This window comes from Vanderwaltozyma polyspora, genomic scaffold, assembly GCF_000150035.1.
Source record: "Vanderwaltozyma polyspora DSM 70294 KpolScaffold316 genomic scaffold, whole genome shotgun sequence".
Taxonomy (NCBI): domain Eukaryota; kingdom Fungi; phylum Ascomycota; class Saccharomycetes; order Saccharomycetales; family Saccharomycetaceae; genus Vanderwaltozyma; species Vanderwaltozyma polyspora.
The window spans coordinates 1-23,959 of record NW_001834553.1 but is presented as its reverse complement, the minus strand read 5'-3'; the positions used below and the strand labels follow the sequence as shown (position 1 = coordinate 23,959).

Below are 23,959 nucleotides of genomic sequence, written 5' to 3'. Positions count from 1 at the left end.
TACCCAGAAGGTTCTAATCAACAACAAATTACTGGTTACGGTTACCAAGACGACAATAATAATTGGTATTTCGACAAAGTTAGAGAATTCCCATCTTACAACTTTGAAAATCCTTCTTCTGAAATCGAATTCGTCGAAGACGGCGCCACCTACAGATTGGTTCATCTTTTATCCGGTAAAAACTTACATTCTCACCAAATTCCTGCTCCAGTTACAAAATTAGACTACGAAGTTGCAGGTTATGGTCAATTAGATCAAGGTGATCATTTCGATTACTGGGTCTTAGAAATTGCCGAACAAGTAGGTTCCGAAAATGCTACTAGAATCCACCCATTGACGACTTCTTTCCGTTTGAGACATAAAGAATTAGGCTGCTATTTGGCTCAATCTGGCCAACACTTGCCAGAATGGGGTTTCAGACAATTGGAAATGACTTGTATGAAGAACGTCTCCAAAAAGGATAAACGAATCCTATGGAACGTTGAATCTCATTCAAACGATCAATTGCCTCCTGTCCCAGAGGATTTCAAATTCCCAAGACCAAGATTTTTAACTAACTTCATTCACTTAAACTTGGCCATGATGGCTACCAACAATGCCTTGATCCCAGATCCAGAAAAGCATGATCACATTTCTTCCTCATGGTGGGAATGGCCAACTTTATACACAGGTTTGAGATTAGGTGGCTGGTCTGACGAATTCGCCAAATATTACTTATTAGGTACTCCAATAACTACCTGGGCTTCCACTTTAGCCGTCTTAGCTTTCATGCTAACTTTTGTAATTTTGGCTATCAGATGGCAAAGACAATATGAAGATTTACAAGATAAAACTTCAAGAAATAACTTCATTATCGGTGGTATCTATCCAATGTTGGGTTGGGGTTTACACTACACCCCATTCATCATTATGGGTAGAGTCACTTACTTACATCATTATTTACCAGCATTGTACTTTGCTTTATTAGTTTTAACCTATTTCATCGAGACTGGTACCTCCTATATCAAAAACCAAAAAGTAAGATGGATTTTATACATCATAATGATGGCATCCGTTATTGGCTGTTTTGCTTTATTCTCCCCAATCTCTTTTGGTATGGTAGGTCCATCAGAAAATTTTAAGTATTTGGACTGGTTGCCAACTTGGAAAGTTCATGGAGCTGAATAATTGCTTTCATAAATAGAAATTTGATTTAACACATTCACATATTCATGCTTCTGTTTATATGATATCGTTAAAATATATCTTATGTTTAAGGGAGTTTCAGTTTTTCAATAAACATCTTCCAAGATTTAAACATTTTTGAAATCACTTTTAATACTTAAATTAGTACTGTAATGTGAAATATAATGTGTAGTTGTATAGATGCGATTCTTTATTTACGCAATTCTGATTTTCATTAGAATTAGTTAATGTTTTAAAAAGAATTAATAATAATCTGATTATATATTTAAAAAATTAGTCTTATATGAGGATTCTATAAATATAAATTTCGGATTAAAAACATGCCTATTTAAATGCTATTAATTAGTAGAATATGGTATAGGTGGCGTACTTTCTCTCACTACTGCACTAAATGCTGGCGGTTGACTATTGTTATTGTTTCTATATGGGGAATTATGATGCCTTGCTTGAGGCGGTGGCTTAATCATTTGAGCAACGGAGCTCGGTGATTCGATTCGTACTTCTGGAATCACATAACTAGGTGCATCATATCCATTCTTGGAGTTTCCATTATTCGTTGTCAATGTAGTAATCTCATAATATGTTGGAGGAGAAAGAGTTTTGATATCTTGATATATTGGGGGAACCTCGTCATCCCATGATATACCAAGACCAGATCTTTCAGTAAGTGTGATCTTAAATTGCATTCTTAATACACGTGCTGCTCCAGTTGGTATACTAACAATTTTCATACCTGGTGAGTTACTTCTCAATCTAACACCAGAACCAATACTACTTCCAGAATCTACTGGTGAAATATCTTCCTCATTAACAGGTTGACTTTTTTGCGAATTTCTATTTGCAAACATCGGCGACAATTCAGCTAATCGTTGATCCGTATGATTGACATTAGTAGAAGAGCTTGTATCTGATTTTTTGCTAGATCGAAGTGGTTGACCATTTGCGTATTGTAACATTTCTTCGGCAACAACGATCTCTACAGCTAACATATGATTAACATATATACCTAATACTGGATCTTGCATATCACATGCAATATTTCCAACATGTTTTGACTGAATTTCTCTTTGCTTCATAGTTGAAACATATTTCACTGGATTTGACACACCCGAATCTAATGACATACAATCTATATCAGTTACCAATTCAACGTGACCGTTATTTTCAAAATCAGTTTTCCAACCATTCTTCATTTCACCTCTTGAAACAATCCTTACTTCTTCTGTGAATAAAGTTGTATCATTTTTCAATTCCTGCTCAATCTGTTTTTCTCTTACACGTTCTTGTTGTTGTTCAATTTCTTGCCGCAGAGCATGGTCACTTGGGTGGACAAATTCTGTAGTGTTGTCATCATCATCATCATCTTGATCTCCTTGTATTTGCCGCCTTGTTTGACTAGCTTCTGTCTCTGCGTTCTGATTTACGGGTTGACTAGTAACATTATTTCTGTGGCGCCGCCTTATAGGGGTATTATCAGGTGTTCCAACAGCAACTTTTATCTGTGGACCAATATCACCATATCTTTTAATTGGAACCTGAGGTTTTTTGCTTCTTTCTTCCTCTTTTTGTTTTACTTCTTCTTCTTTTTGTTTTAAATCATGTTTGTGCGAATCACAAGCATAGCTTCTAATTCTTGTAGTTTCTTCGATTCTCCAGTTTAATTTACGCATCCTCCACCTTCTGTCACCAGAAGATATCCCATCAATCTTCATCTCTAAAGGGAATGAAGATTTAGGATAGACCACATTCGGTAGAACAGCTGTGGCAGTTAGTTCTGTTGGTGGAAATACTCTCAAAGAATTTTTATCAGGACCACGCAAAATACTTCTAGTAACAGCGATTGGCATACTTAGTTTAAGAGACTGCACTTTCCCAAATGTTGGAAGATCTCTACGAGGATCTTTATATTTAACTGTTGCAATTAATTCATACTTAATCTCAGTTTCCGCAGTAGAACCTAAAGTTGTTGTGGCTGGAACTGATCCTGGAATCAAACATGAAAAAGGGAAAACATAAGAACCAACTGACATTTCTACTGTATTTTTTTGTATATCCCAATTCTTAATCTTTGTAGTTTTTGTTGTACAATTTTTACAAGTTTGGATTGCTTGAGTATCAGGTACAAAAGTTTTATGGAAATGAACAATTTGAATTAATTTCAGAGTAACAGAGTCTACTGCAATTTTAGTATAACCAGATAATAATTGCACGTTTGTATTACTTGAAGGATTAGGAGAAAGCTCATTACTTGAAAGTGCTAAATTTGAGAAGGTAGTAGTTAGAGTAGTCGATAACCTTGAGCCGATATTACTTTGTACAGGAGATACGGAATCTTGTGCCAAAGAAAAGTCATAATAAGGATCCCTTACTTTTAGCTTTAAAATACCATTTAGAATAGCACCAGAAGAGTCAGTTGCAGCTCCATAAAGAACACAAGGGGGTGATTCAATTTCTAGACATAACTTTAATGGATTATTTTCAGGGTTCAAATTGTCCAAACTTTCATCTATACCTTTAGATATGTTCCCTAATGGAATAAAATTTTTAAATACCATTTATTCCACTATATGCATATGCAATGATGGAACTCTAATTTCAATCCTATTTTGCTTTCTATTTTCCTTCTGATGGATAACCAAAGCTTGTTTCAACAAAGGAGCCAGAATAAAAAATAAAACACACACGCACCTTGGGTATAGATCAGAACGTAATCTTAATGAAACGACTCTAATATTCTTTACACCACTACTCAGTAATGGAATATAATCAAATCTATCTGGAAGATCAGTAAAGTCAAGTTGGCTTTAATCAGACACTATAAAAAAAAAGTTTCAAAATATTTTTCTATTGCAGTCCAAATAACACAAAGTTCAACCAAACAAACGATACAGAACTCTAAATATATTAAAGGTCCCTGTATCTGAGCACTATGTGGGATGTATCTGTTGTAGTTCTCGAATTTTAATATGCTTTTTAAAACCAATAATGTCAGTTTAAATCAAATCAATCTATCTCATCAATGAATTTTTTGAAATTTTGAAATCGAAAATTGAAATTTCCTAAAATAGTAATCGCTAACCAAGGAAATTATTACCTTCCAAATTAGGAAATAAACGTATCAAGTGAGAAACAAGTCAGATCTGCAGTCATGTGATTCATAAGACCGGGTAATACCTACCTCTTTTCAGTGGAATTTCGAATATATCACACAAACTAGTGACTTGATCTTGATGATCGACAATAATGACAAATGTTATCATAAAAGTATAGAAACTATTAATGATTTCAGCCTTGAGCCCATATTGGTACTTCAAAGACAGTATGGAATTAAGATTTTTTTAGTTCTGTTTCAGTTCTATAATTCCCAATTGAGAAGATCGAAGTTATACTTGTTTTTCTATTTACTGTCATTAAATTCATAGTACTAAAATATGACTATTTTGTTTGAGGTTATTTACTGATATGCAATGAAGTATTCTTGATACATCCAAGACAAAGAATTTATGGAGAGGCTATAATTTTTACTTCTAGACAGATATAAACATGTAACATTAAAAACACCAAAAAAAATATCAATTTATTAGACTTTTTGTAAAGATACATTCTTCGACTAATCGACGTCTCATATTCAAGAATGTCTTTTTTGATGGCCAAACTGGCAAACGTACAGAGACAAAATGGTTCCAATTGGGTTTACATGAATCAATATTACAAACTATGATAAGACAGACAAAGATGCCCCTTGGAGTGTTCTTGAAGAGCAAATGCAAGAGTACCCACGCCATTTTTTTGTACTGGTAAATGAAAATATTTTCAATTGGCCTTCCCTGTGGCATATGTTAAGCTGTTACCAGCTAGTATTACGTACACATACAGAAAGGTGAGATACTTTTAGACTTTCCACTTAGATTAAATATCATCAACCAGCTGGAAACACGACATTTGAATGTTATTGTTGATGGTAAAATATACGTGAAATGGTGTAATATTGTAATCGTTAATTGATTTAATATGCCTTTAATTCGTGTTACGTACATAGTGATATGGTTTTATTACTGATATATTGATCTGTTCAATCAAATAACATGAACAAAGAATCTGATGAGTTTAAAGGTAAAGTGATTAAAAGCTTATAATTAATAGACGTTTGTTGATATTTCTTTAATACTTCTTTTTTTCATTTTTATTTTTTTCTTTGGCGTTTAGATACAGATATTTCAAGGTTAATCAAAACATTATATTCTAATTTCAATTAATAGGCCTTAGGATCATTTATTAAGATTCAGTAATTTAATTGGTTTACCTTTTTACCCGCGATAATATCGATTAATAGTTATAGAAAGCTTTAAAAGATTATATCAATTCTTTGCTGAATATATAGGTATGAATGCTGAAAGTATATTTAGCCGACATGACTATTATCCAACTCCTTCTGGAAATGTGATTACATATAAGCAGCCATCGTTAACTAGAAAAAGAAGAGCAGTAATAAAAGCTGATACATATGCATTGATTGTTTATCTTTCTTCTCCTATCGATGCTGTAGATTATACTATTGTATCAGATTTCTTTCTGATATATAGAAACTTTATTTCTCCAGTTGAACTTTATGATCTTTTAATATCAAGATTTAGATGGTGTGTTAAGGAATCTATGAAAATTAATAGCGATAATACAGATGAAAGATATAATCCTAAAAAAATTGGTGAAGTAGCGTTGGTTAGAACTTTTGTATTACTAAGACATTGGATTTTGAATTATTTCGTTACTGATTTTTTACCAGACCTAAAGTTAAGATTAAGATTTGAAAAATTTTTAAATTCTGATTACAATGATAAATTCAAAATAATAACTTCATCAATAATTAGTCTGAAAAAGGCATGGCTACAAAGTTGCAAAAATGTATGGGTGAACCTGGATTTTGAAGAGCCTGAAATGATAGGCAATGATACTAGTTGGTCCAAGTACATCATAAAAGATGTTTCTGAAATAGAAGAAGACAAGAAACGTAATAGCCGTCTAAGTGATTATGCATTAAATGAATTGACAAGTCCAAGTTTTAGAAATTCTAATGTCCTTTCACAATTTAAGAGTACTGACATATTCACAATACCCACTGATGACAATTCGAAGAATAATAGAACTGGCTCAATGGTTCTATTCCCTAAAGATACTTTAGCTGTCGATAAGGAAATTCCAGACATTGATAAATATGAATTAAATCAAAGCAATAGTAATAATACAGAAGTAACTGCACAAACTGAAAACCAGAGAAAAATAGGACATTTATCAAAAATTGCAAACATTTCAACAATAATAAAAGACTTGGATTATCCAAATTCTCCTGCATTAGATACAATTATACCCCCAACTCCAGCGAAGAAAGTTGAATTCATTTTAAGTTCATCTTATCTGCCTGAAGAATTAAACGAATCATCATTTTCTTCAAATGACGATGAAGAAAAAGGAGAGAACACTAATACGGAAACAAAATCCACTTTAAATACAAATATTCTACGTATTTCAGATGGTCCTGGAGGATTATTAAATAAATGGAAGATTAACCATAATGATACCGGCGAAAAGAAGAATGATATATATAAATTATCAAGTGTGAATGCCTCAAAGCCTGAGCTAGATAATTTTGTGAAATATGTCATCTCAATCTCCTCCATCACAACTTCAAAAGCTGACGATGAGCAAATTCTGAATACTATCAATTCAAAGTTTGATATATTGAGTGCGAGAACAATCGATGAAGTAGAATATTTGATTAATGTTGAGAATACATTATTGAAGAAAATATACCAACGAACTTCAAACCTACCAATTTTATCAAAAGAACTGGAGAAAAAAACTAGTAAAAATGAGGAAGTACAGGAATTTAGCACATTAGACAATCTAAATCTATATCAGACCGTTAGTTCAATTGCAAATTCTGTGATTTCCTTGTCAAATTCATTGACAAAAAGAGAAATTCAAAAATCATCGTCGCCATTTCAAAATATTTATAGAAGCAGAAGAGCCAAGAGTGCAAGTGATTTCATTAATTTATCTAAACGCCATTCTACAATATCCATTACAGAAAATGGTAACATCGAACAAGCCTTCAAAGTAAATAGTAATGGCCCTCAAAGATTAGTTTTTCAAGATCTTCCTGAAAACTCAGCACCAATTTTCGAAAAGAGTACTTCGTTAAAAGGAAATGATTATATTTTCTCCCCAGTACAAGGAAACTTATTTAATGCAAAAGATCCACAGGGGGGTTCTCCATTAAAGCATGTATTGCACAACCCTATTGATGAGATTTCAGAACACGATAGTAATAATACAGCGTCAATTGCATCAACTATATCTTACGATTCATTATTATCAAATAGTGATAAAAGATCAAGCTATGCATCAAAGAATTCTTCAAAAATAAATATGTTTGATGATAATAATCAGAAATTAAAGAGAAAAGGCGCAAAGGCAAACCTTCGAGAATTTACTTTTGAAGATTTGCCAGCTAAAAATGGGAATAAATCAGAATCAGACAATATGGAAAAAGCAAACAACAGGTTGTCTACAAAAAGCTTAGGCCAAGAGTCAAATGATTCTGCATCATTGAATAGAGCAGTTACTCCTGCAAGTGGAAGAATTAGCATTATCAAACCAAAACATTTATCTACTAGCTCTCAATCTCTTTCTTCAATTTCAGAACTTACAGAATCAAGAATGAGCAGAGACTCAGTGTCTATATCCAAAATTGATGAAATCTCGATCCCAGAGCCTGAGGGCATCAATGATACTCCTTCAACAACTTCATATAATTCATGTGTTAACCACGACATCCTGGAAAATGAAATTGATGTTATAGAAAAACGTCTAACTGAAATTGGTTTGGATGCACTTGATGAAGTATCTGCTATCAGAAGGTCGTACTCCAACAAATTTAATGACGCAGTAAGTTCTGATGGCTCCATGAAGTCTGTTAAAGGAACTATTGAATTACAACAAAGACCTGTTATTGTTGAGGAAAATGTGTCTCCACAACATTCTTTAGCAAACATTCAAAATTTACAGAGGGAAGAATCATCAAGATTTCTTGAAGTAGACAATAAATCTTTAATTGACAGGAGGTCTCACATTTTAAGCGCAAGTTCAAATCTTAATTATAGTTCTGAAAACGAAAGCATGGATTTTGCATCTCCAATGAAAGATATGGAACAGTTAAAAAATAGATTTTTAAGTGCTGATGATAAGAGTATTGAAGATGAATCTGATGATAAATTGACTGAAGGCATCATTGAAAAGAGTGAACCAGATAAGAAAGAAAGCAACCGAAGTTCAATGGAAACCAAAGGATTACTTGATATCAAAAATATTCCCGACGAATCTGTTAGTGGCGATCCTTTAACTGTTGCATTAATGAAGCTGGAAGGAACCTACAAACAAAAACTGGATCCAAATTCACCAATTAAAAGTGACTCCTCTGGTGTACTTGATTCTGTGAAAGATCTCGACATTTCTAGTATCCCATCAAATCCAAATGGCAATACAAATAAACGGAGGTCATTATTTTTAGAAAGAAGAAGACAAACAATTATGAATATACCAATTACTCCAGAAGCTACCAATGATGAAGATTACAAAAATATTATCGGTTTCACTGACAATGTACCGATAAACATAGATGAGCTATTTAAAGAGTATAAGATCGAGGATCCAAGATTATTGATTAAGAATAAGGCAAACCATATACCATTCATTTTGATGTACGATTCAATTTCAATAGCTAAGCAACTAACCCTGATCGAAAAAGAAATTTTACTAGAAATAGATTGGCAAGAAATGTTGGATTTGAAGTCTACAATAGAAGGTCCACATGCCACTAGTTGGCTCCAGTTATTAATCCAAAATGAAAACCTATCAGGCATTGATTTAGCTATCTCCCGTTTCAATTTAGTAGTAGATTGGATAGTATCTGAAATTGTTTTAACAACTGATACAAAATTAAAAAGAAATGTAATCCAAAGATATATTCATGTTGCCGACCATTGTAAAAGAATGCAAAACTATAATTCAATGATGCAAATTATTCTTGCGTTGAATTCTTCTACTATTCAGAAATACATAGAGACATGGCGCTTAATCGAACCTGGTGATTTGTTAACTTGGCAGGAATTAAAATCGATTCCATCATTGGATAAAAATCATAACACAGTCAGAAGTTTATTAAATTCTGTAGATCCATTAAAGGGCTGCATTCCATTTATTGTCGTATATTTATCAGATTTATCATTAAATTCTGAAAAGAGAGATTGGATTATAGAAAATCAAATTGTAAACTATAACAAACATGACACTGGCGTCCAAATTGTCAAGAATTTTATTCAAAGGGTTCAATGGTCAAAATTCTATGACTTTGATGTAGATCATGAATTATTGAGTAAATGTGTTTACATTTCAGCCTTATCAAAAGAAGAAATAATATTGGCCACATCTGACAATTCATAGGGTCAATCCAAAAAGATAAAATACAAAATACAATATTCTTCAATTCATTTTATACACTTTTTAATTTTGTTGATCAATGATTAATTTTTACATATGCATATAACGATACTAATGATTTATAAAATAAGACACTTTTTATTATCTATATTAACTTCAGATTAGTTAAATTAATAATTCAAAATAATTTCGTAGAATTGTTGGGTTAGTTCATTTAGTTAATGCTTTGTATTTCTTATATGTCTCTTTCATAATCAGCGTTAATCTTCACATTGAAAAACTCATGTGCGGGTAAGCATATTCTAAAATATTGAAAAATTTTCAATAAGATCAAATATCGATGAGATGAGATGAGATGAGATGAGATGCGATGAGATGAGATAGAAGAAGTGTAGTATATATTTAGGTATTTGATATTGGATTTGTACTACTTACAAATTGCAAATATAGAGATCATATAGCTAGCTGCCTATTTGATTGTAACGAAAGATAAGTTAGGTGAAGTTTATTTTTTGATCTCGAATTTTGTATACAAAGAGAAAAAAAAATTTACATTTCATAAAGTGGTAGCTATAAGGATATAAATATTAAGATAAAATGTCTGATGAAATTATTTGGCAAGTGATAAATCAACAATTTTGTTCCTACAAATTGAAGACTGATAAAGGTCAAAATTTCTGTAGAAATGAATATAACGTTACTGGTTTATGTAATAGACAATCTTGTCCATTGGCAAATGCTAAATATGCAACTGTCAAAAATGTTGATGGCAGATTATATCTATATATGAAAACAGCTGAAAGAGCTCATACTCCTGCAAAACTTTGGCAACGTATTAAATTGTCCAAGAATTATAGCAAGGCATTGAAACAAATTGACGAACATTTATTATATTGGAATAAATTTTTAATCCACAAGAATAAGCAAAGATTAACCAAATTGACACAGGTAGCAATTACTGAAAGACGTTTGGCTTTACGAGAAGATGAAAGACATTATGTTGGTATAGCTCCAAAGGTAAAGAGAAGAGAAGAAAATAGAGAAAGAAAGGCACTTGTAGCTGCAAAAATTGAAAAAGCCATTGAAAAGGAACTGTTGGATAGATTAAAGAGTGGTGCATATGGTGATAAACCATTGAATGTCGATGAAAAGATCTGGAAAAAGGTAATGGGTAAAATGGAAGAAGAAGTAGAAGAAGAAGAAGATATGGAAGAAGAAGAAGAAAGCGATGAAGGTGAAATTGAATATGTTGAAGATGAAGGTGATGAAGAATTAATCGATGTTGAAGATATAGAAAAATGGTTGGGTGATTCTGATTCATACTCTTCAGATGAATCAAGTGAAGATTCTAGTGACGAAGATTCTAACGATGACGAATCTACCAAGAAGAAACAAACTCCAAAGAGAAAGCGTCCAAGAGTTGAAATCGAATATGAAGAAGAACAAAATACACCTGCCCAACAAGAACTTGCCTAAAGTTCTCTTTGAATATTTCTTTCAAATTAATTCTTGTCTCATATCACAATGTCATACATAATATATTTGAATATAAATCAAATTTTGTAACATATATAACTTATAAACTTAATAAATAAGCAAGGGTCACTTTAACTCTATACGTTGTTATGATTCAACAACAATTTCAATTAGTAAATTATCAATTTGATAGATTAATGAAATGGATGTATTGAATAAATTAATATTATCTTACATAAAAAATTCTGAATATTATACTAAAAATATGTGATTCTACAAGTTAACAGTTTTAATATCTATATCTTTGTGAATGAAGGCCTTCTTACCACCAGCACCTAAGTAATCACCAGCAACTTGACCATTACCTCTGATTTGGTATTGATAGGTAACTAAGCCATCTAGACCAACTGGACCACGGGCATGAATTTTTGAAGTAGAAATACCAACTTCAGTACCAAAACCATATCTGAACCCATCGGCAAATCTGGTAGAGGCGTTCCAATAAACACCAGATGAGTCAATACCTTTTAAGAATAGATTGGCATGAGCTTCATCCTCAGTGACAATGGAATCTGTGTGCTTTGAGGAATGTTCGTTAATATGTCTAATTGCCTCTTCAGTTGAGTTGACAAATTTAACTGCACAGTCTAAAGATAAGAATTCTCCATCAAAATCTTTTGTTTCATCAACGTCAACTACGTGGGATTTTATTTCATCATTCAATAGATTTGACTTAGCTAAACAATCGAAGTAAGAGTCCTTAACTTCCTTGGTTAGATGCACAGTAACTTTACCATTTAGAATCAAGTTATTTATAACATCACACCAGTTAGTGCAATGTGGATTGATTAATAAAGTTTCCATAGCGTTACATCCAGCTGGATAATTTGTTTTAGCATCAAGAGAAATTCTTTTAGCCTTCTCTAGATCAGCTTTATCATCAATATATACAGAGCAGATACCATCAGCATGACCTAAAACAGGAATTTTGGTAGATGATTTAATCTGTTTAACCAATGCATTTGAACCACGAGGAACAACCAAGTCAATATAGTCGTCTTGATTCAATAAATCGGATATGTCTTGTCTGGTTTCAACCAATTGAACAGATCCAACTGGGACACCAGTGATGCTTTCATTTTCCTCAATAATAGCATTAATAATTTTAGCCATTTCTCTGAATGTGTTTACAGATTCTTTACCACCTTTTAAGATACCGGCATTACCTGACTTAATACTTAAAGCAGTGATATTTGCAATAACTTCAGGACGAGATTCGAAAATAACCAATATCACACCAACTGGGGCAGTCAACTGATATAAAGTTAAACCTTCATCCAATTCTCTAGCCATTTTGACAACTCCTACAGGATCTTCTAAATTAGCTACATCTTTAATACCTTCCAACATTGACTCGAATTTATCACCTTTAAACAAGTCCAATCTCTTAACTAAAGAGGAAGACAAGCCTGTTTCCTCAGCAACTTGCAAATCAATCTTATTGGCTTTTTCTATAATATCTTTGTTAGCTTTTAAACCGTCATGAATCTTGAATAGGATATCAGAACGTTGCTCATTAGACAAGGTCTTTAATACATTACCTGCCTTACGTGCACTTTTAGCGATTTCTTCTGACGATGACATTGGGGATGATCTTCAACAGTAATGACTTCTTAGTTAGATATAATGGCCCAAAGTTTAACATTTTAAAGTATAGTTTAACTTTTATATGTTAAACTTTGCTTTCTTTTAGAATGTTAGATGACAAATTATGTAGGTTTCCTTGCTCATTACCAGTTTTTTCCAAATTTCCATAGTAAGATTGCTATGACGTAATTAATGAGACGGACAATAATTTTGCAGATGGAAGAAGGAGTAGTCAAGGTTTTGACAGTAGGATACTTCGAAGTTGTTTAAATTACATAGGTTACGTAGTTTGGGTTACATTATCATTGGCTAGTTAATTAGAAATAATAATCAACGGGTCATAATTTCAAACCAAATTAAACTTTTTTGTCCAGTTGATTTGTCCTTCCAATTATGTTTTTAGGAATTCAATGATACATGAGAGAAGCTATCCTTTTGTTACATCACTTAATGTACTTTCAACTAATCCTGACACATGGTTTAGCCCTTGTATAATTTGATCATTGTATGTGAATATTAATTCCATCTCAGTAGTTACCCGAATCAACTGGCTACTGATCGGTATAGTACTAGTTCTCAATATCCATCATATTGAATTGAGGCATCTAGCAATGATCCTGTGCCAGAACATGGGCCATTATTGCATGTTCATTATATGCTTTAATTGAATTATGCTTACCTGACTAATCAATTCATCTTTTTAAGTTTATATTTTATGCCTTCTTGGTCTTTGCAATACATGTATATCGATTAATTCTGCTAGATTTAGTGTAGGTTTATACCTATAATGAATAATAGGTTTTGAATCATCATCTTGTGACGATTGTTGATCGATTATCCCGCTGTCATTTTCATCTTCTTGTAAAATCATGGTTTGATCTTTACCTGTTTCAATGTTCAGGTAATCATCAGGCTCCATAATCAATACTTTTTTAACTGAATTGATTGGTATTGATGGTGAACTCATTTGGTTTGGATTATGCCTAAATAAAAGATAATCTCTCAAATCAGATAATTTTTTAATATTGTTTATGAATATATCAACTTCCCAATTCTTTTTGAATCTAAATTTATATTTCAATTTTGATACTCTTGTTACCATTAATATATTCGAATCTATGTAATAGTCACCAGTATCGTCATCTTTGAAAAATCTATTTATAACTGATTTCTTAAAATCTAAATTATAGCCAACTCGTAGTTTACCAATAGTTTGATTCATCACCTCTTGTGATGTTAATTCATAGATTATCAATAATATATCATCTCTAATTTCATCACACAGGCTTTCTAGATCGTTATTGGAAACAAATATTCTTGTGTTTGGTGATTTTAAGCATACAATGGAATTATTAGATAACAATGGTGCTTGAATTATTGGTTCATTGGTGATATTATATAACAACTGTTTCCTATTAATGAAAACTCTTAATGGAAGTATTATATTATCAGATATCTTGATTCTAGCTATACTGAGTGTCATATTTAAAACACCAATGCATTATTACCGATTTCAAAACCCATATGTTCAAGTTAAGTATCTTCATTTCATCATCGATGCCTTTTAAGTACGGGTACTCAATTCTTTTGATCAAATACTCATTTCGGAAATGATAGCTACTAGCCGTTACCCATCTTGATAATAATTATAACGACAATGCCATAAATTAAATGGAAATTAAAACTTTTCTAGTTAATTAATTATATAAATCTATGTGTATGTTGCTATATTTATAATTAATTTTATATACGTTAGTTAAATTTACGTCGATATTGGTTATTTGCATAATAAACAATATAAAAATGCGGCTACTATCACGATAGCAGTAATAAAAGTGAAATCATATAAAGCATAAGAATACTTGTAATAAAAGTTTCTTTGCTTTTGTTCTTCTATAAATGATGCTTGTATTTTTTGAATTTGTTCCATTTTACGTAGTCTTTCTCTCTGTTTTGTTGACTGTTGTGAATAATCTTTTAATTTTATTTCTAATAATTCTAATTGTTTTAAATCCGTTTGGATACTGTCTCTTATTTTTAATATTATTGTCGACAAATGGCTAGAGTCTAAGGTACAATTTAATTGATCATTATAATCCTTTTCTGTTACTTCTCTAAGTACTTCCAATTGTTTTTTGAACTCGATAATACTATTATTTAAGAAATCAAAGTCAGCAGTACTTTCTTCTATGTCAGCTTCACAAGTTAAAAGACAGTTCTTAAATATGTTCTTTAAAAAATGTTCGACGTCGTGTAGTACTGAAGCAATATGATCATTGAAATAATCCAACTCGTTCAGGTATAAATTAAAACGGTGTTCACAATAATTTTGGTCCATGGTATTCGATCTTTTCCTTCTTACCGAGTTTGTATATCTCTCGATAGCAGAAGTAGCATCGTAATTGGAGGTAGTCGAACCTTGTTTACCTAATTTTCTTGATGCCATTAAATATAGACCACTTTCATTATCAGATGACATAATTGACGTCCTAGATGAAGCATGAGAAAGATACGAATCTTCACGAGATAAATCTGACCTTCTTGATATAGTTGAATCCTGAGATTTTGACCTATCTAATTCTAAATCCTCCACCATTAACTGGGTTAATGTTTCATCTTTATCAGCACTACGATAATTTTTTGAATTTATAATGTCTAATATTTCAGCGTCAGCATAGTCTGAATGTAAAGATGATACTGGGGCGATATGACTGTGAGATGAAACAGCTGAACTTCTTTTAACTAGATTTAAAAAGCATTTGCTTGATTCTTGTGTTGGTAAAGGCTTCTGACTGGTATTAAACGATTTTAAGAATTGGGTAACCAATGATTTTTTATTGAAATTCATCGAGTTTCCAAAATCTTTTGCCTCAATACCATGGATATTACGATTATCTTCTAAATTTGCCAATTTCTTCAACATAGTATTATCCTCAGGATTCAAGTCTTTTGTGAGTATGTTTTCATTTGGTTTTGATGTCGATGCAGCAGCAGCAGCAACAGTGGCAGCAGTTGTGGATGTAATAGTTGGTCTTCTCGAGGATATAGAACTTTTCCTCCTTGTACTACGTCTACGATTTGTTTCTTTAAACATAGTATCACTGAATTTCCCAGTATTCGAAGCACCGACATCTTCTTTTATTGGATCAGCAGGTTTAAAATAATTTGTATCATAAGTATAATTAATATTTGGTATCTGCTCCTGAGTAGTGTTACTTTCACTCAGTGGATCATCTGAATCAGAGAATACGTTTTCATCAAATATAATAGTGTCGTTATTATCAGCATTGCGATGGTTTCGATGATGATGATGGTGGTGATGTTTATGACGTTTATGGTTTAAAATAAGATGAACGTCATCTTTAATATTTAAAGAGTCAGTAGGGGAGGTGTCTGTAGGAGAACTATCTGTTGGTGAACTTAAATCAATAGAGTTTGAATTTTGATCGATAATTCTAATTTTTGGTAGGCTTAATTTAGCTGGAACTGTCTGTTCTGTCATTTTTTTATAAACATTAATAATACCCAGACAGTGTTATAACTAATCTTTGGAGTTGATCGATGAAATATAAATATAGTATAAATGATTTTTATCAAGTGTTTGAGATATATAAAAAAAGCTATTGTATTATTATATTATTATACAATAAATGTAGCAGTAAGTTTACGTTCACATATAAGAGTGTAGATGGGAGTAGTGTAAGTTTTATTGCTGTTGTGGTAATGTGATTAATATATATAAATAATGAATAAAAATGGTGGAACAAGTCAATTAGATTTAATCCAAAAATACGTAATTGGCAATTTAAGTGCATCTAAATTAAATCGAAATTAGTTCAGACAATATGTGGTAACTTGAGTAATTGTAGTGCATACTTGTCTTGAGAGGGATGGATGATGACAGAAGAAAAAATAAATGACAGTTAGTTCAGTACTGCAGCTGTTATTGCTATTGCTATTGCTGCAATTATTATGTTTTCGAAATATGGAATATGAAATATAGAAGAGAGCAAAAATGTGTGTGTAAATTAAGAAAGGGGGACCCACAAGGACGTGAGAAGAGGATGATAGAGAGAGAGGAGGTTGGGAGTGGGAGAAGTAGGAGTGGCTGGGGGGTTGGGCAAGCAGGGGGGGGTGGGAGTTCGATTACCAAGAGAGAAGAGAGAAGAGAGAAGAGGGAAGAGAGAAGAGAGAAGTGACAGACGTTTCTGGCAATGCTGGTTTAAATAAAGTACAGAACGGATGGTTTAATCGTAGGAGAGGAGAGTGAATACAGTTGGATGGATCAATCGATCAATCGAGTGGTTGATTGATTGAATCAGTCAAAGTTGGAAACAAAACGGCTATGGAATTTGTAGGTTTGTGTGTCTGTCGGTGCGTGTATGTGTGTGATTCCGGTAGTTATTCATAAGCTAGTTGGTCTTTCCGAACCAAACCCAAAAAAATTGGAAAAAGAAACAGAAAGGGAACAACATCTTATGTCACCTTTCTTGTTCTGCCACATACATATCATTGTACACGTGTTATTTTATATACCCGGACACATATAATTTTCATGTGTTTCACGTGATGATGCAGTACTTATTACCCTGACGCGCACGTGACACGTTTACCCTACCCAAAATACCTACGCTGTTCTCTCCCTTGCCCCCGTCCCTCCTTCGCCCCAGAAGAGGAAACAACGCGTTAATCTTTAAAACGCGTGTGCTTGGCCCGGAAACCCTGTGAGCTGTCCACATGCACGTTTGTCTCTGTGCCCCCCTGCCCCCAAAAGAAAAAAAAGGCAAAGATATATGCACTCACTCATATTCTCTTGCTTTCGCACTTGAAGTACTCATATAATACGACAAACCATACCCTGTTAGTCCACACTGGACCGGACCGGACCAAAGAAAAAAGAAAAATCATAAAAAACACCAAAATTTCAATTTCGAATCGAATCGAAATCGAAATCGAAACCGAAATCAAAGTCAAACTTGAAATTGAAATTGAAATTGAAATTGAAATTGAAATTGAAATTGAAATTACCCAACTTTTTGTTTTTTGTTTTTTGTTTTTTGACTACAATTTTGTAAGTACCACTGTTTGTTACTAGTATTTGGCTACCTTTACGTTACGTTACGTTACGCTATGTTCTCATTAACGAAATCTCTTGCCCTTTAATCTCCTGCCAAACTTTGATTTGATTTGATTTGATCTAATACTGAAAACACGAAACTTTTACTTTATTTTATTTCGTTTCGATTCGTTTCGTTTCGATTCGATCCAACTTGATTCGGTTTGTTTCCTTCCATCTTATCTTATCTCACTAGTTGCATAGCTTACTTGTCCATCAGTACTATTTTCACAAGGGACCACATAAGTTACAATATTTCATTTTGATCTTGTTCGAACTAAAAATTAAAAATTAAAAAATATCTTAAAAAATCTAAAAAGAGTACAACATTTTAAAAAATTGTTTGGCGTCTTTGTTCTTATTCAACTCACGTTTGATAACTTTATTAGTTTGATTTGAATTTGATTTAATCCTGTATTCTTCGTCTTCTTTCTTTTCACGATTATAGTATTTTACAAAATATTTAGTATATTATAGCAAACTACTATTAATTGTTGTTTAGTTATTCAGATACTCTTATCTTACTATTATAATCATTTCAATACAAGATAGAAAGAAAGACAGATAGCAAGAGGGAAACGAAGAAGGAAAGATCAATACTTGTTTTGCAAAGAAAACATATTGTTGTCTGTTTTTTTTCCCATTTCCATTTCCATTCTCTATATATCATAATATAAGATTGGATATTTTAAAACTGTTTTGCTTTATATTTGCAATCGGATAACATATAAAATAAACAAGTTTATCTTTTGTTCTTAATAACACTGTTTAATATCACGATCAAGAACAGTACCGATAGCAATAACAATACAGAAATAAAATTAGAATTCCTCTCTTTTTCCAAAACACAATAATTACCATGTCTTTTGAAGTTGGTACTCGTTGTTGGTACCCAAATGATGACCAAGGTTGGATAGGTGGGGAAATCACTAAAAATGTTTTATCTGATGGTATTTATAAAATCGAAATCTCTTTAGAAAACGGTGAAATAGTAAACATCGAAACTAATAGTCTAAAATCTGATGATATAGATGAATCGGGTTCTTTAATAATATCAAATACTAATAACAATAATAATAACGATAAGAATTCCCAAAAATTACCTCTATTAAGAAACCCTCCTATCTTGGAAGCTACTGAAGATTTGACAACCCTTTCTTATCTAAACGAACCAGCGGTTTTACATGCAATTAAACAACGTTATTCTCAATTAAATATCTATACTTATTCAGGTATCGTCCTGATAGCAACAAACCCTTTCGATAGAGTGGATCAACTATATTCACAAGAAATGATCCAAGCTTACGCTGGGAAACGTAGAGGTGAAATGGAACCACATCTTTTCGCCATAGCCGAAGAAGCTTATAGATTAATGAAGAACGATAAGAAGAATCAAACTATAGTCGTTTCTGGTGAATCAGGTGCAGGTAAAACCGTCTCCGCAAAGTACATTATGAGATATTTCGCTTCTGTAGAAGAAGAACATTCAGCCTCTATAGATGACCATCAGCATCAAGTTCAAATGTCAGAAACTGAAGAAAGAATATTAGCAACAAATCCAATCATGGAAGCCTTTGGTAATGCAAAAACTACAAGAAATGATAACTCTTCAAGATTCGGTAAATATTTGGAAATTTTATTCGATAAAAATACTTCGATTATCGGTGCAAGAATGAGAACTTACCTATTGGAAAGATCAAGATTAGTATACCAGCCACAAACTGAAAGGAATTATCATATCTTTTATCAATTGTTATCTGGGTTATCAGATGAAAAAAAATCTGAATTGCATTTATCACAAGCTTCAGATTTCTTTTATATGAACCAAGGTGGCCCAACCGAAATCGAAGGCGTAGATGATGCAAAGGAATACCAAATTACAGTAGATGCATTGACTTTGGTCGGTGTCAACCCAGATGTACAACAAGAATTGTTTAAAATTTTAGCCGCTTTGTTGCATATCGGTAACATAGACATCAAGAAAACTTCTAATAACGCCTCTTTATCATCAGATGAACCAAATTTGAAAATTGCCTGTGAATTATTAGGAATTGATCCTTATAATTTTGCAAAATGGGTAACCAAGAAACAAATAACTTTACGTTCAGAAACAATTACATCAAATTTAAACTACAGCCAAGCTATTGTTTCAAGAGATTCAGTTGCGAAATTTATCTATTCGGCATTATTTGACTGGTTAGTAGAAAATATTAATACCGTCTTATGTAACCCTGAAGTAACAGATCAAATTAAATCATTCATTGGTGTACTGGATATTTATGGGTTTGAACATTTCGAAAAGAATTCTTTTGAACAATTTTGTATTAATTATGCAAATGAAAAACTTCAACAAGAATTTAACCAGCATGTTTTTAAATTGGAACAAGAAGAATATATTAAAGAAGAAATTGAATGGTCTTTTATCGAATTCAACGATAATCAGCCTTGTATCGATCTTATTGAAAATAAGCTTGGTATTTTATCGTTATTAGACGAAGAAAGTAGATTACCAGCAGGTTCTGATGAATCGTGGACCCAAAAGTTGTATCAAACTTTGGATAAAAAACCAACCAATAAGGTCTTTTCAAAGCCAAGATTCGGTCAAACTAAATTTATTGTTTCTCATTATGCCCTTAATGTCGAATATGATGTTGAAGGTTTTATTGAAAAAAATAGAGATACTGTGTCTGATGGACATTTGGAGGTATTAAAAGCTACTACTAATGAGACTTTAAAAAACATTTTAGATACCTTGGAAATGGCTGCTGAAAAACTAGAAGAAGCTAAAAAAGCCAAACTAGAAGCTAAGCCAAAAATTGGTGGTCCTGCAAGAACTGTACAAAAGAAACCAACATTAGGTTCTATGTTCAAACAATCTTTGATTGAATTGATGCAAACTATAAATTCAACAAATGTTCACTATATTCGTTGTATTAAACCGAACAATGAAAAGGAAGCTTGGAAATTTGACAATTTGATGGTTCTTTCTCAATTGAGAGCATGTGGTGTTTTAGAAACCATTAGAATTTCATGTGCCGGTTTCCCATCAAGGTGGACGTTCTATGAATTTATTTTTAAGATATTATATTTTGATTTCACCAAATGAATGGTCAAAAATTTTCCAACAGGATACAACTGAAGAAGACATTGTAGACCTATGTGGGAAAATACTGGATGCCACAATCGATGGTAAAGAAAAATACCAAATTGGTAATACTAAAATCTTTTTTAAAGCTGGTATGGTTGCTTATCTAGAAAAGTTGAGATCTGAAAAAATGCATCAAGCAAGTGTATTGATTCAAAAGAAGATTAGGGCAAAATATTACCGTCGCGAATATTTGGAAATACAAAAGGCTATTAAGAATGTCTTCAGTTATGTTAAGGGTGTTATGACACGTAGTAGAATTGAAACAGAATTCCAAACCAAGGCAGCAATTGAAATTCAAACTTTATATAGGGGTTACACAACTAGAAAGAATGTCAATGAAGTTTTGGAGAGTATTATTCGTATCCAATCTAAATTAAGACAACAAATCACCCAAAAAGAAATGGTTGCCAAGAAAGAATTGAACGCTGTTATCATGATTCAAAGCGGTATTAGATCATATTCTCCTAGAACTTCCTACTTAAGAACTAAGAAGGGCTCTATTGTTGTACAATCATTAATCAGAAGAAGAAATGCCCAAAAGAAGTTGAAGACATTAAAGGAAGAAGCTAAATCTGTTAATCATTTACAAGAAGTTAGTTATAAATTGGAAAATAAGGTTGTCGAATTAACTGAAAACTTGGCCAGTAAGATAAAGGAAAACAAAGATTTAACAAGAAGAATTGTTGAATTACAAAAATCACTAACAGATTCTGAAAATTTGAAGGAATTATTCGAATTGCAAAAAATAGAACATTCTAAAGCCTTGTCTGAAAAAGATACTATCCAAACCACAGAATTAAGTCAAATACAACAAAAATTAGATTTGGCACAGCAAGAAGTTCAATCATCAAGAGCAGAATTAGATGAAATGATTGCTAAGCACGATGAATTAAAGAAAGAATCATTGTTGCAATTAGAAGAATTAAATAATACAAAACAATTGTTGACAGAAGCTAATACTGAAAGTTCTGATCTCCAAGGTCAAGTCAATACATTAAAGGAAGAAATTGCACGCTTACAACATTCTTTAAAATCAGGTGCATTGTTAACAGGTGCTACCGCACACACACCTCCTCGTGATACCAAGAGATTGAGTTCTCAAAGTGGAATTGCCGATAGCCGTTCTCCAAGCTCATTCAATATGATGAATAAAAATGTCACCCCTAATGGAATTGCAGGTGTTGACAATGTTAAAAACACTGCTTATGATTTAGGTAAGATTAACGATGAACTATTCAAACTATTAAATGATACCACCACATTACAAAAGGAGATAATTGAAGGTTTGTTAAAGGGATTCAAGGTTCCTGAAACTGGTGTGGCTACAAAGTTAAGCCAAAAGGAAGTTTTGTATCCAGCCAGAATTTTAATTATAATATTAAGTGACATGTGGAGATTGGGTTTGACCGAACAAAGTGAAGCATTTTTAGCTTCAGTTTTAGTAACAATCCAAGATGTCGTCAAAGGATTAAAGGGACCTGCTGTTATTCCAGGCGGTGCTTTATGGTTGACTAATGTACGTGACTTATATTCTTTTGTAGTATTTGCACAAGATTCCATCGTTAGCGATGAAGCCTACAACAAGGACTTAAACAAGGAAGAATATGATGAATATGTGACATTAGTTACAGAGTTAAGAGATGATTTTGAATCATTGAGCTATAATATTTATAATATCTGGTTGAAGAAGCTAGAGAAAGAATTAGAAAAGAAAGCTATCCCGGCAGTTGTTTTATCAGAAGCATTACCGGGTTTCAAGAATGAAAGCAGTGGGTTTTTACCAAAGATATTTGCATCATCTACTACTTATTCCATGGATGATATTTTAACATTTTTCAATATTATTTTCTGGTGTATGAAGTCATTCCATATCGAAAACAATGTTTTCCGTGACACAATTATAACTTTATTAAATTACATCGATGCTATTTGTTTTAACGAATTAATCATCAAGAGAGGATTTTTATCATGGAAGCGTGGTTTACAATTGAACTATAATGTAACTAGATTGGAAGAATGGTGTAAAACTCATCATATTCCAGAGGGTGCTTCTTGTTTGGTTCATTTAGTACAAGTTTCAAAATTGTTACAGTTAAGAAAGCAAAGTATTCCTGACATCAAAATTGTTTTTGATATTTGTAGTGATTTGAAGCCAGTCCAATTACAAAGATTGATGTCATTGTATGCAGGTGCGGATTATGAGCAACCTATATCTCAAGAAATTTTGAAATATGTTGCAGATATCGTAAAGAAAGAAACAGCCGCGAACGCTGGAAAAAATGCTAAACCAGGAAAGGATGACATTTTCCTACAAATTGAACCTGGTCCATTCGAAGATCCATTTGTTAATGTAGATACCAGAAAATTCGGCAAGATTGAAGCTTATATTCCTGCATGGTTAACACTACCAGTCACAAGAAGAATTGTTGAATTAGTGACCCAACAAGTTTCTGTCCAAGAAAATGGACCAGCTTCTGAAGAAAATAATGAAGATTAACTCACTAATTCCATCAAATAGGTATTTAAGGAAGTTGGTACAATTTCCCAACATTTTATACATAGTTTATTTCATTCATACATTGGGATGATTTTGTAATTGTATTTATATATTTTTAACATAGTTCTATTTGCTACGAATATACGTTTATAACATATTTACTTCAAGTCACTAAGCAATACCTGATATAGATATCAGGCGAATTTTTGCCTGCTAAATGTATGTTAAACAGCATACAATTAAATAATTCATTTCTTTGATAGAAAACTTCCTACAATAGGTTTCCAATATTTGACTTGTTTATTCTGACATTATTTTAACTGGCCTAGCAGTTTCCTTGTTTAAAATATTCATTTTTATTAAATAAATGAATTCAAAGTAATTCCAAGAATAA

The 23,959-nt window shown here is 32.3% G+C and overlaps 7 protein-coding genes and 1 further gene across 7 annotated transcripts, besides 2 other annotated features; 4 read left to right on the top strand and 4 right to left on the bottom strand.

Moving 5' to 3' along the window:
- On the top strand, positions 1–1,167 carry Kpol_316p8 (uncharacterized protein; the record flags this gene model as incomplete). Its single annotated transcript, XM_001642523.1, has 1 exon — positions 1–1,167. A coding segment is annotated over one exon (1,167 nt), but the record flags the coding sequence as incomplete, so codon positions are not given.
- A 356-nt stretch (positions 1,168–1,523) lies between these two features.
- LDB19 (Ldb19p) lies at positions 1,524–3,740 on the bottom strand (the record flags this gene model as incomplete). Its single annotated transcript, XM_001642522.1, has 1 exon — positions 1,524–3,740. One exon carries the CDS (start codon positions 3,738–3,740, stop codon positions 1,524–1,526), a length of 2,217 nt encoding a protein of 738 aa, XP_001642572.1.
- A 1,828-nt stretch (positions 3,741–5,568) lies between these two features.
- LTE1 (mitotic regulator LTE1) lies at positions 5,569–9,684 on the top strand (the record flags this gene model as incomplete). Its single annotated transcript, XM_001642521.1, has 1 exon — positions 5,569–9,684. The coding sequence occupies one exon, from the start codon at positions 5,569–5,571 to the stop codon at positions 9,682–9,684; it is 4,116 nt and encodes a 1,371-aa protein (XP_001642571.1).
- A 594-nt stretch (positions 9,685–10,278) lies between these two features.
- Positions 10,279–11,157, top strand: MAK16 (ribosome biosynthesis protein MAK16; the record flags this gene model as incomplete). The annotated part of the gene is made up of 1 exon (XM_001642520.1): positions 10,279–11,157. One exon carries the CDS (start codon positions 10,279–10,281, stop codon positions 11,155–11,157), a length of 879 nt encoding a protein of 292 aa, XP_001642570.1.
- A 273-nt stretch (positions 11,158–11,430) lies between these two features.
- Positions 11,431–12,801, bottom strand: PRO2 (glutamate-5-semialdehyde dehydrogenase; the record flags this gene model as incomplete). Its single annotated transcript, XM_001642519.1, has 1 exon — positions 11,431–12,801. One exon carries the CDS (start codon positions 12,799–12,801, stop codon positions 11,431–11,433), a length of 1,371 nt encoding a protein of 456 aa, XP_001642569.1.
- A 709-nt stretch (positions 12,802–13,510) lies between these two features.
- On the bottom strand, positions 13,511–14,287 carry SAW1 (DNA-binding protein SAW1; the record flags this gene model as incomplete). Its single annotated transcript, XM_001642518.1, has 1 exon — positions 13,511–14,287. The coding sequence occupies one exon, from the start codon at positions 14,285–14,287 to the stop codon at positions 13,511–13,513; it is 777 nt and encodes a 258-aa protein (XP_001642568.1).
- Positions 14,288–14,581: 294 nt separating this feature from the next.
- Kpol_316p2 (uncharacterized protein) lies at positions 14,582–16,306 on the bottom strand (the record flags this gene model as incomplete). Its single annotated transcript, XM_001642517.1, has 1 exon — positions 14,582–16,306. One exon carries the CDS (start codon positions 16,304–16,306, stop codon positions 14,582–14,584), a length of 1,725 nt encoding a protein of 574 aa, XP_001642567.1.
- A 2,473-nt stretch (positions 16,307–18,779) lies between these two features.
- Positions 18,780–21,023: a sequence feature (similar to hypothetical protein; correction of possible frameshift sequencing error~similar to Saccharomyces cerevisiae MYO4 (YAL029C) and MYO2 (YOR326W)).
- Positions 18,780–23,565, top strand: Kpol_316p1 (the record flags this gene model as incomplete).
- Positions 21,025–23,565: a sequence feature (similar to hypothetical protein; correction of possible frameshift sequencing error~similar to Saccharomyces cerevisiae MYO4 (YAL029C) and MYO2 (YOR326W)).
- Positions 23,566–23,959: the final 394 nt, after the last annotated feature.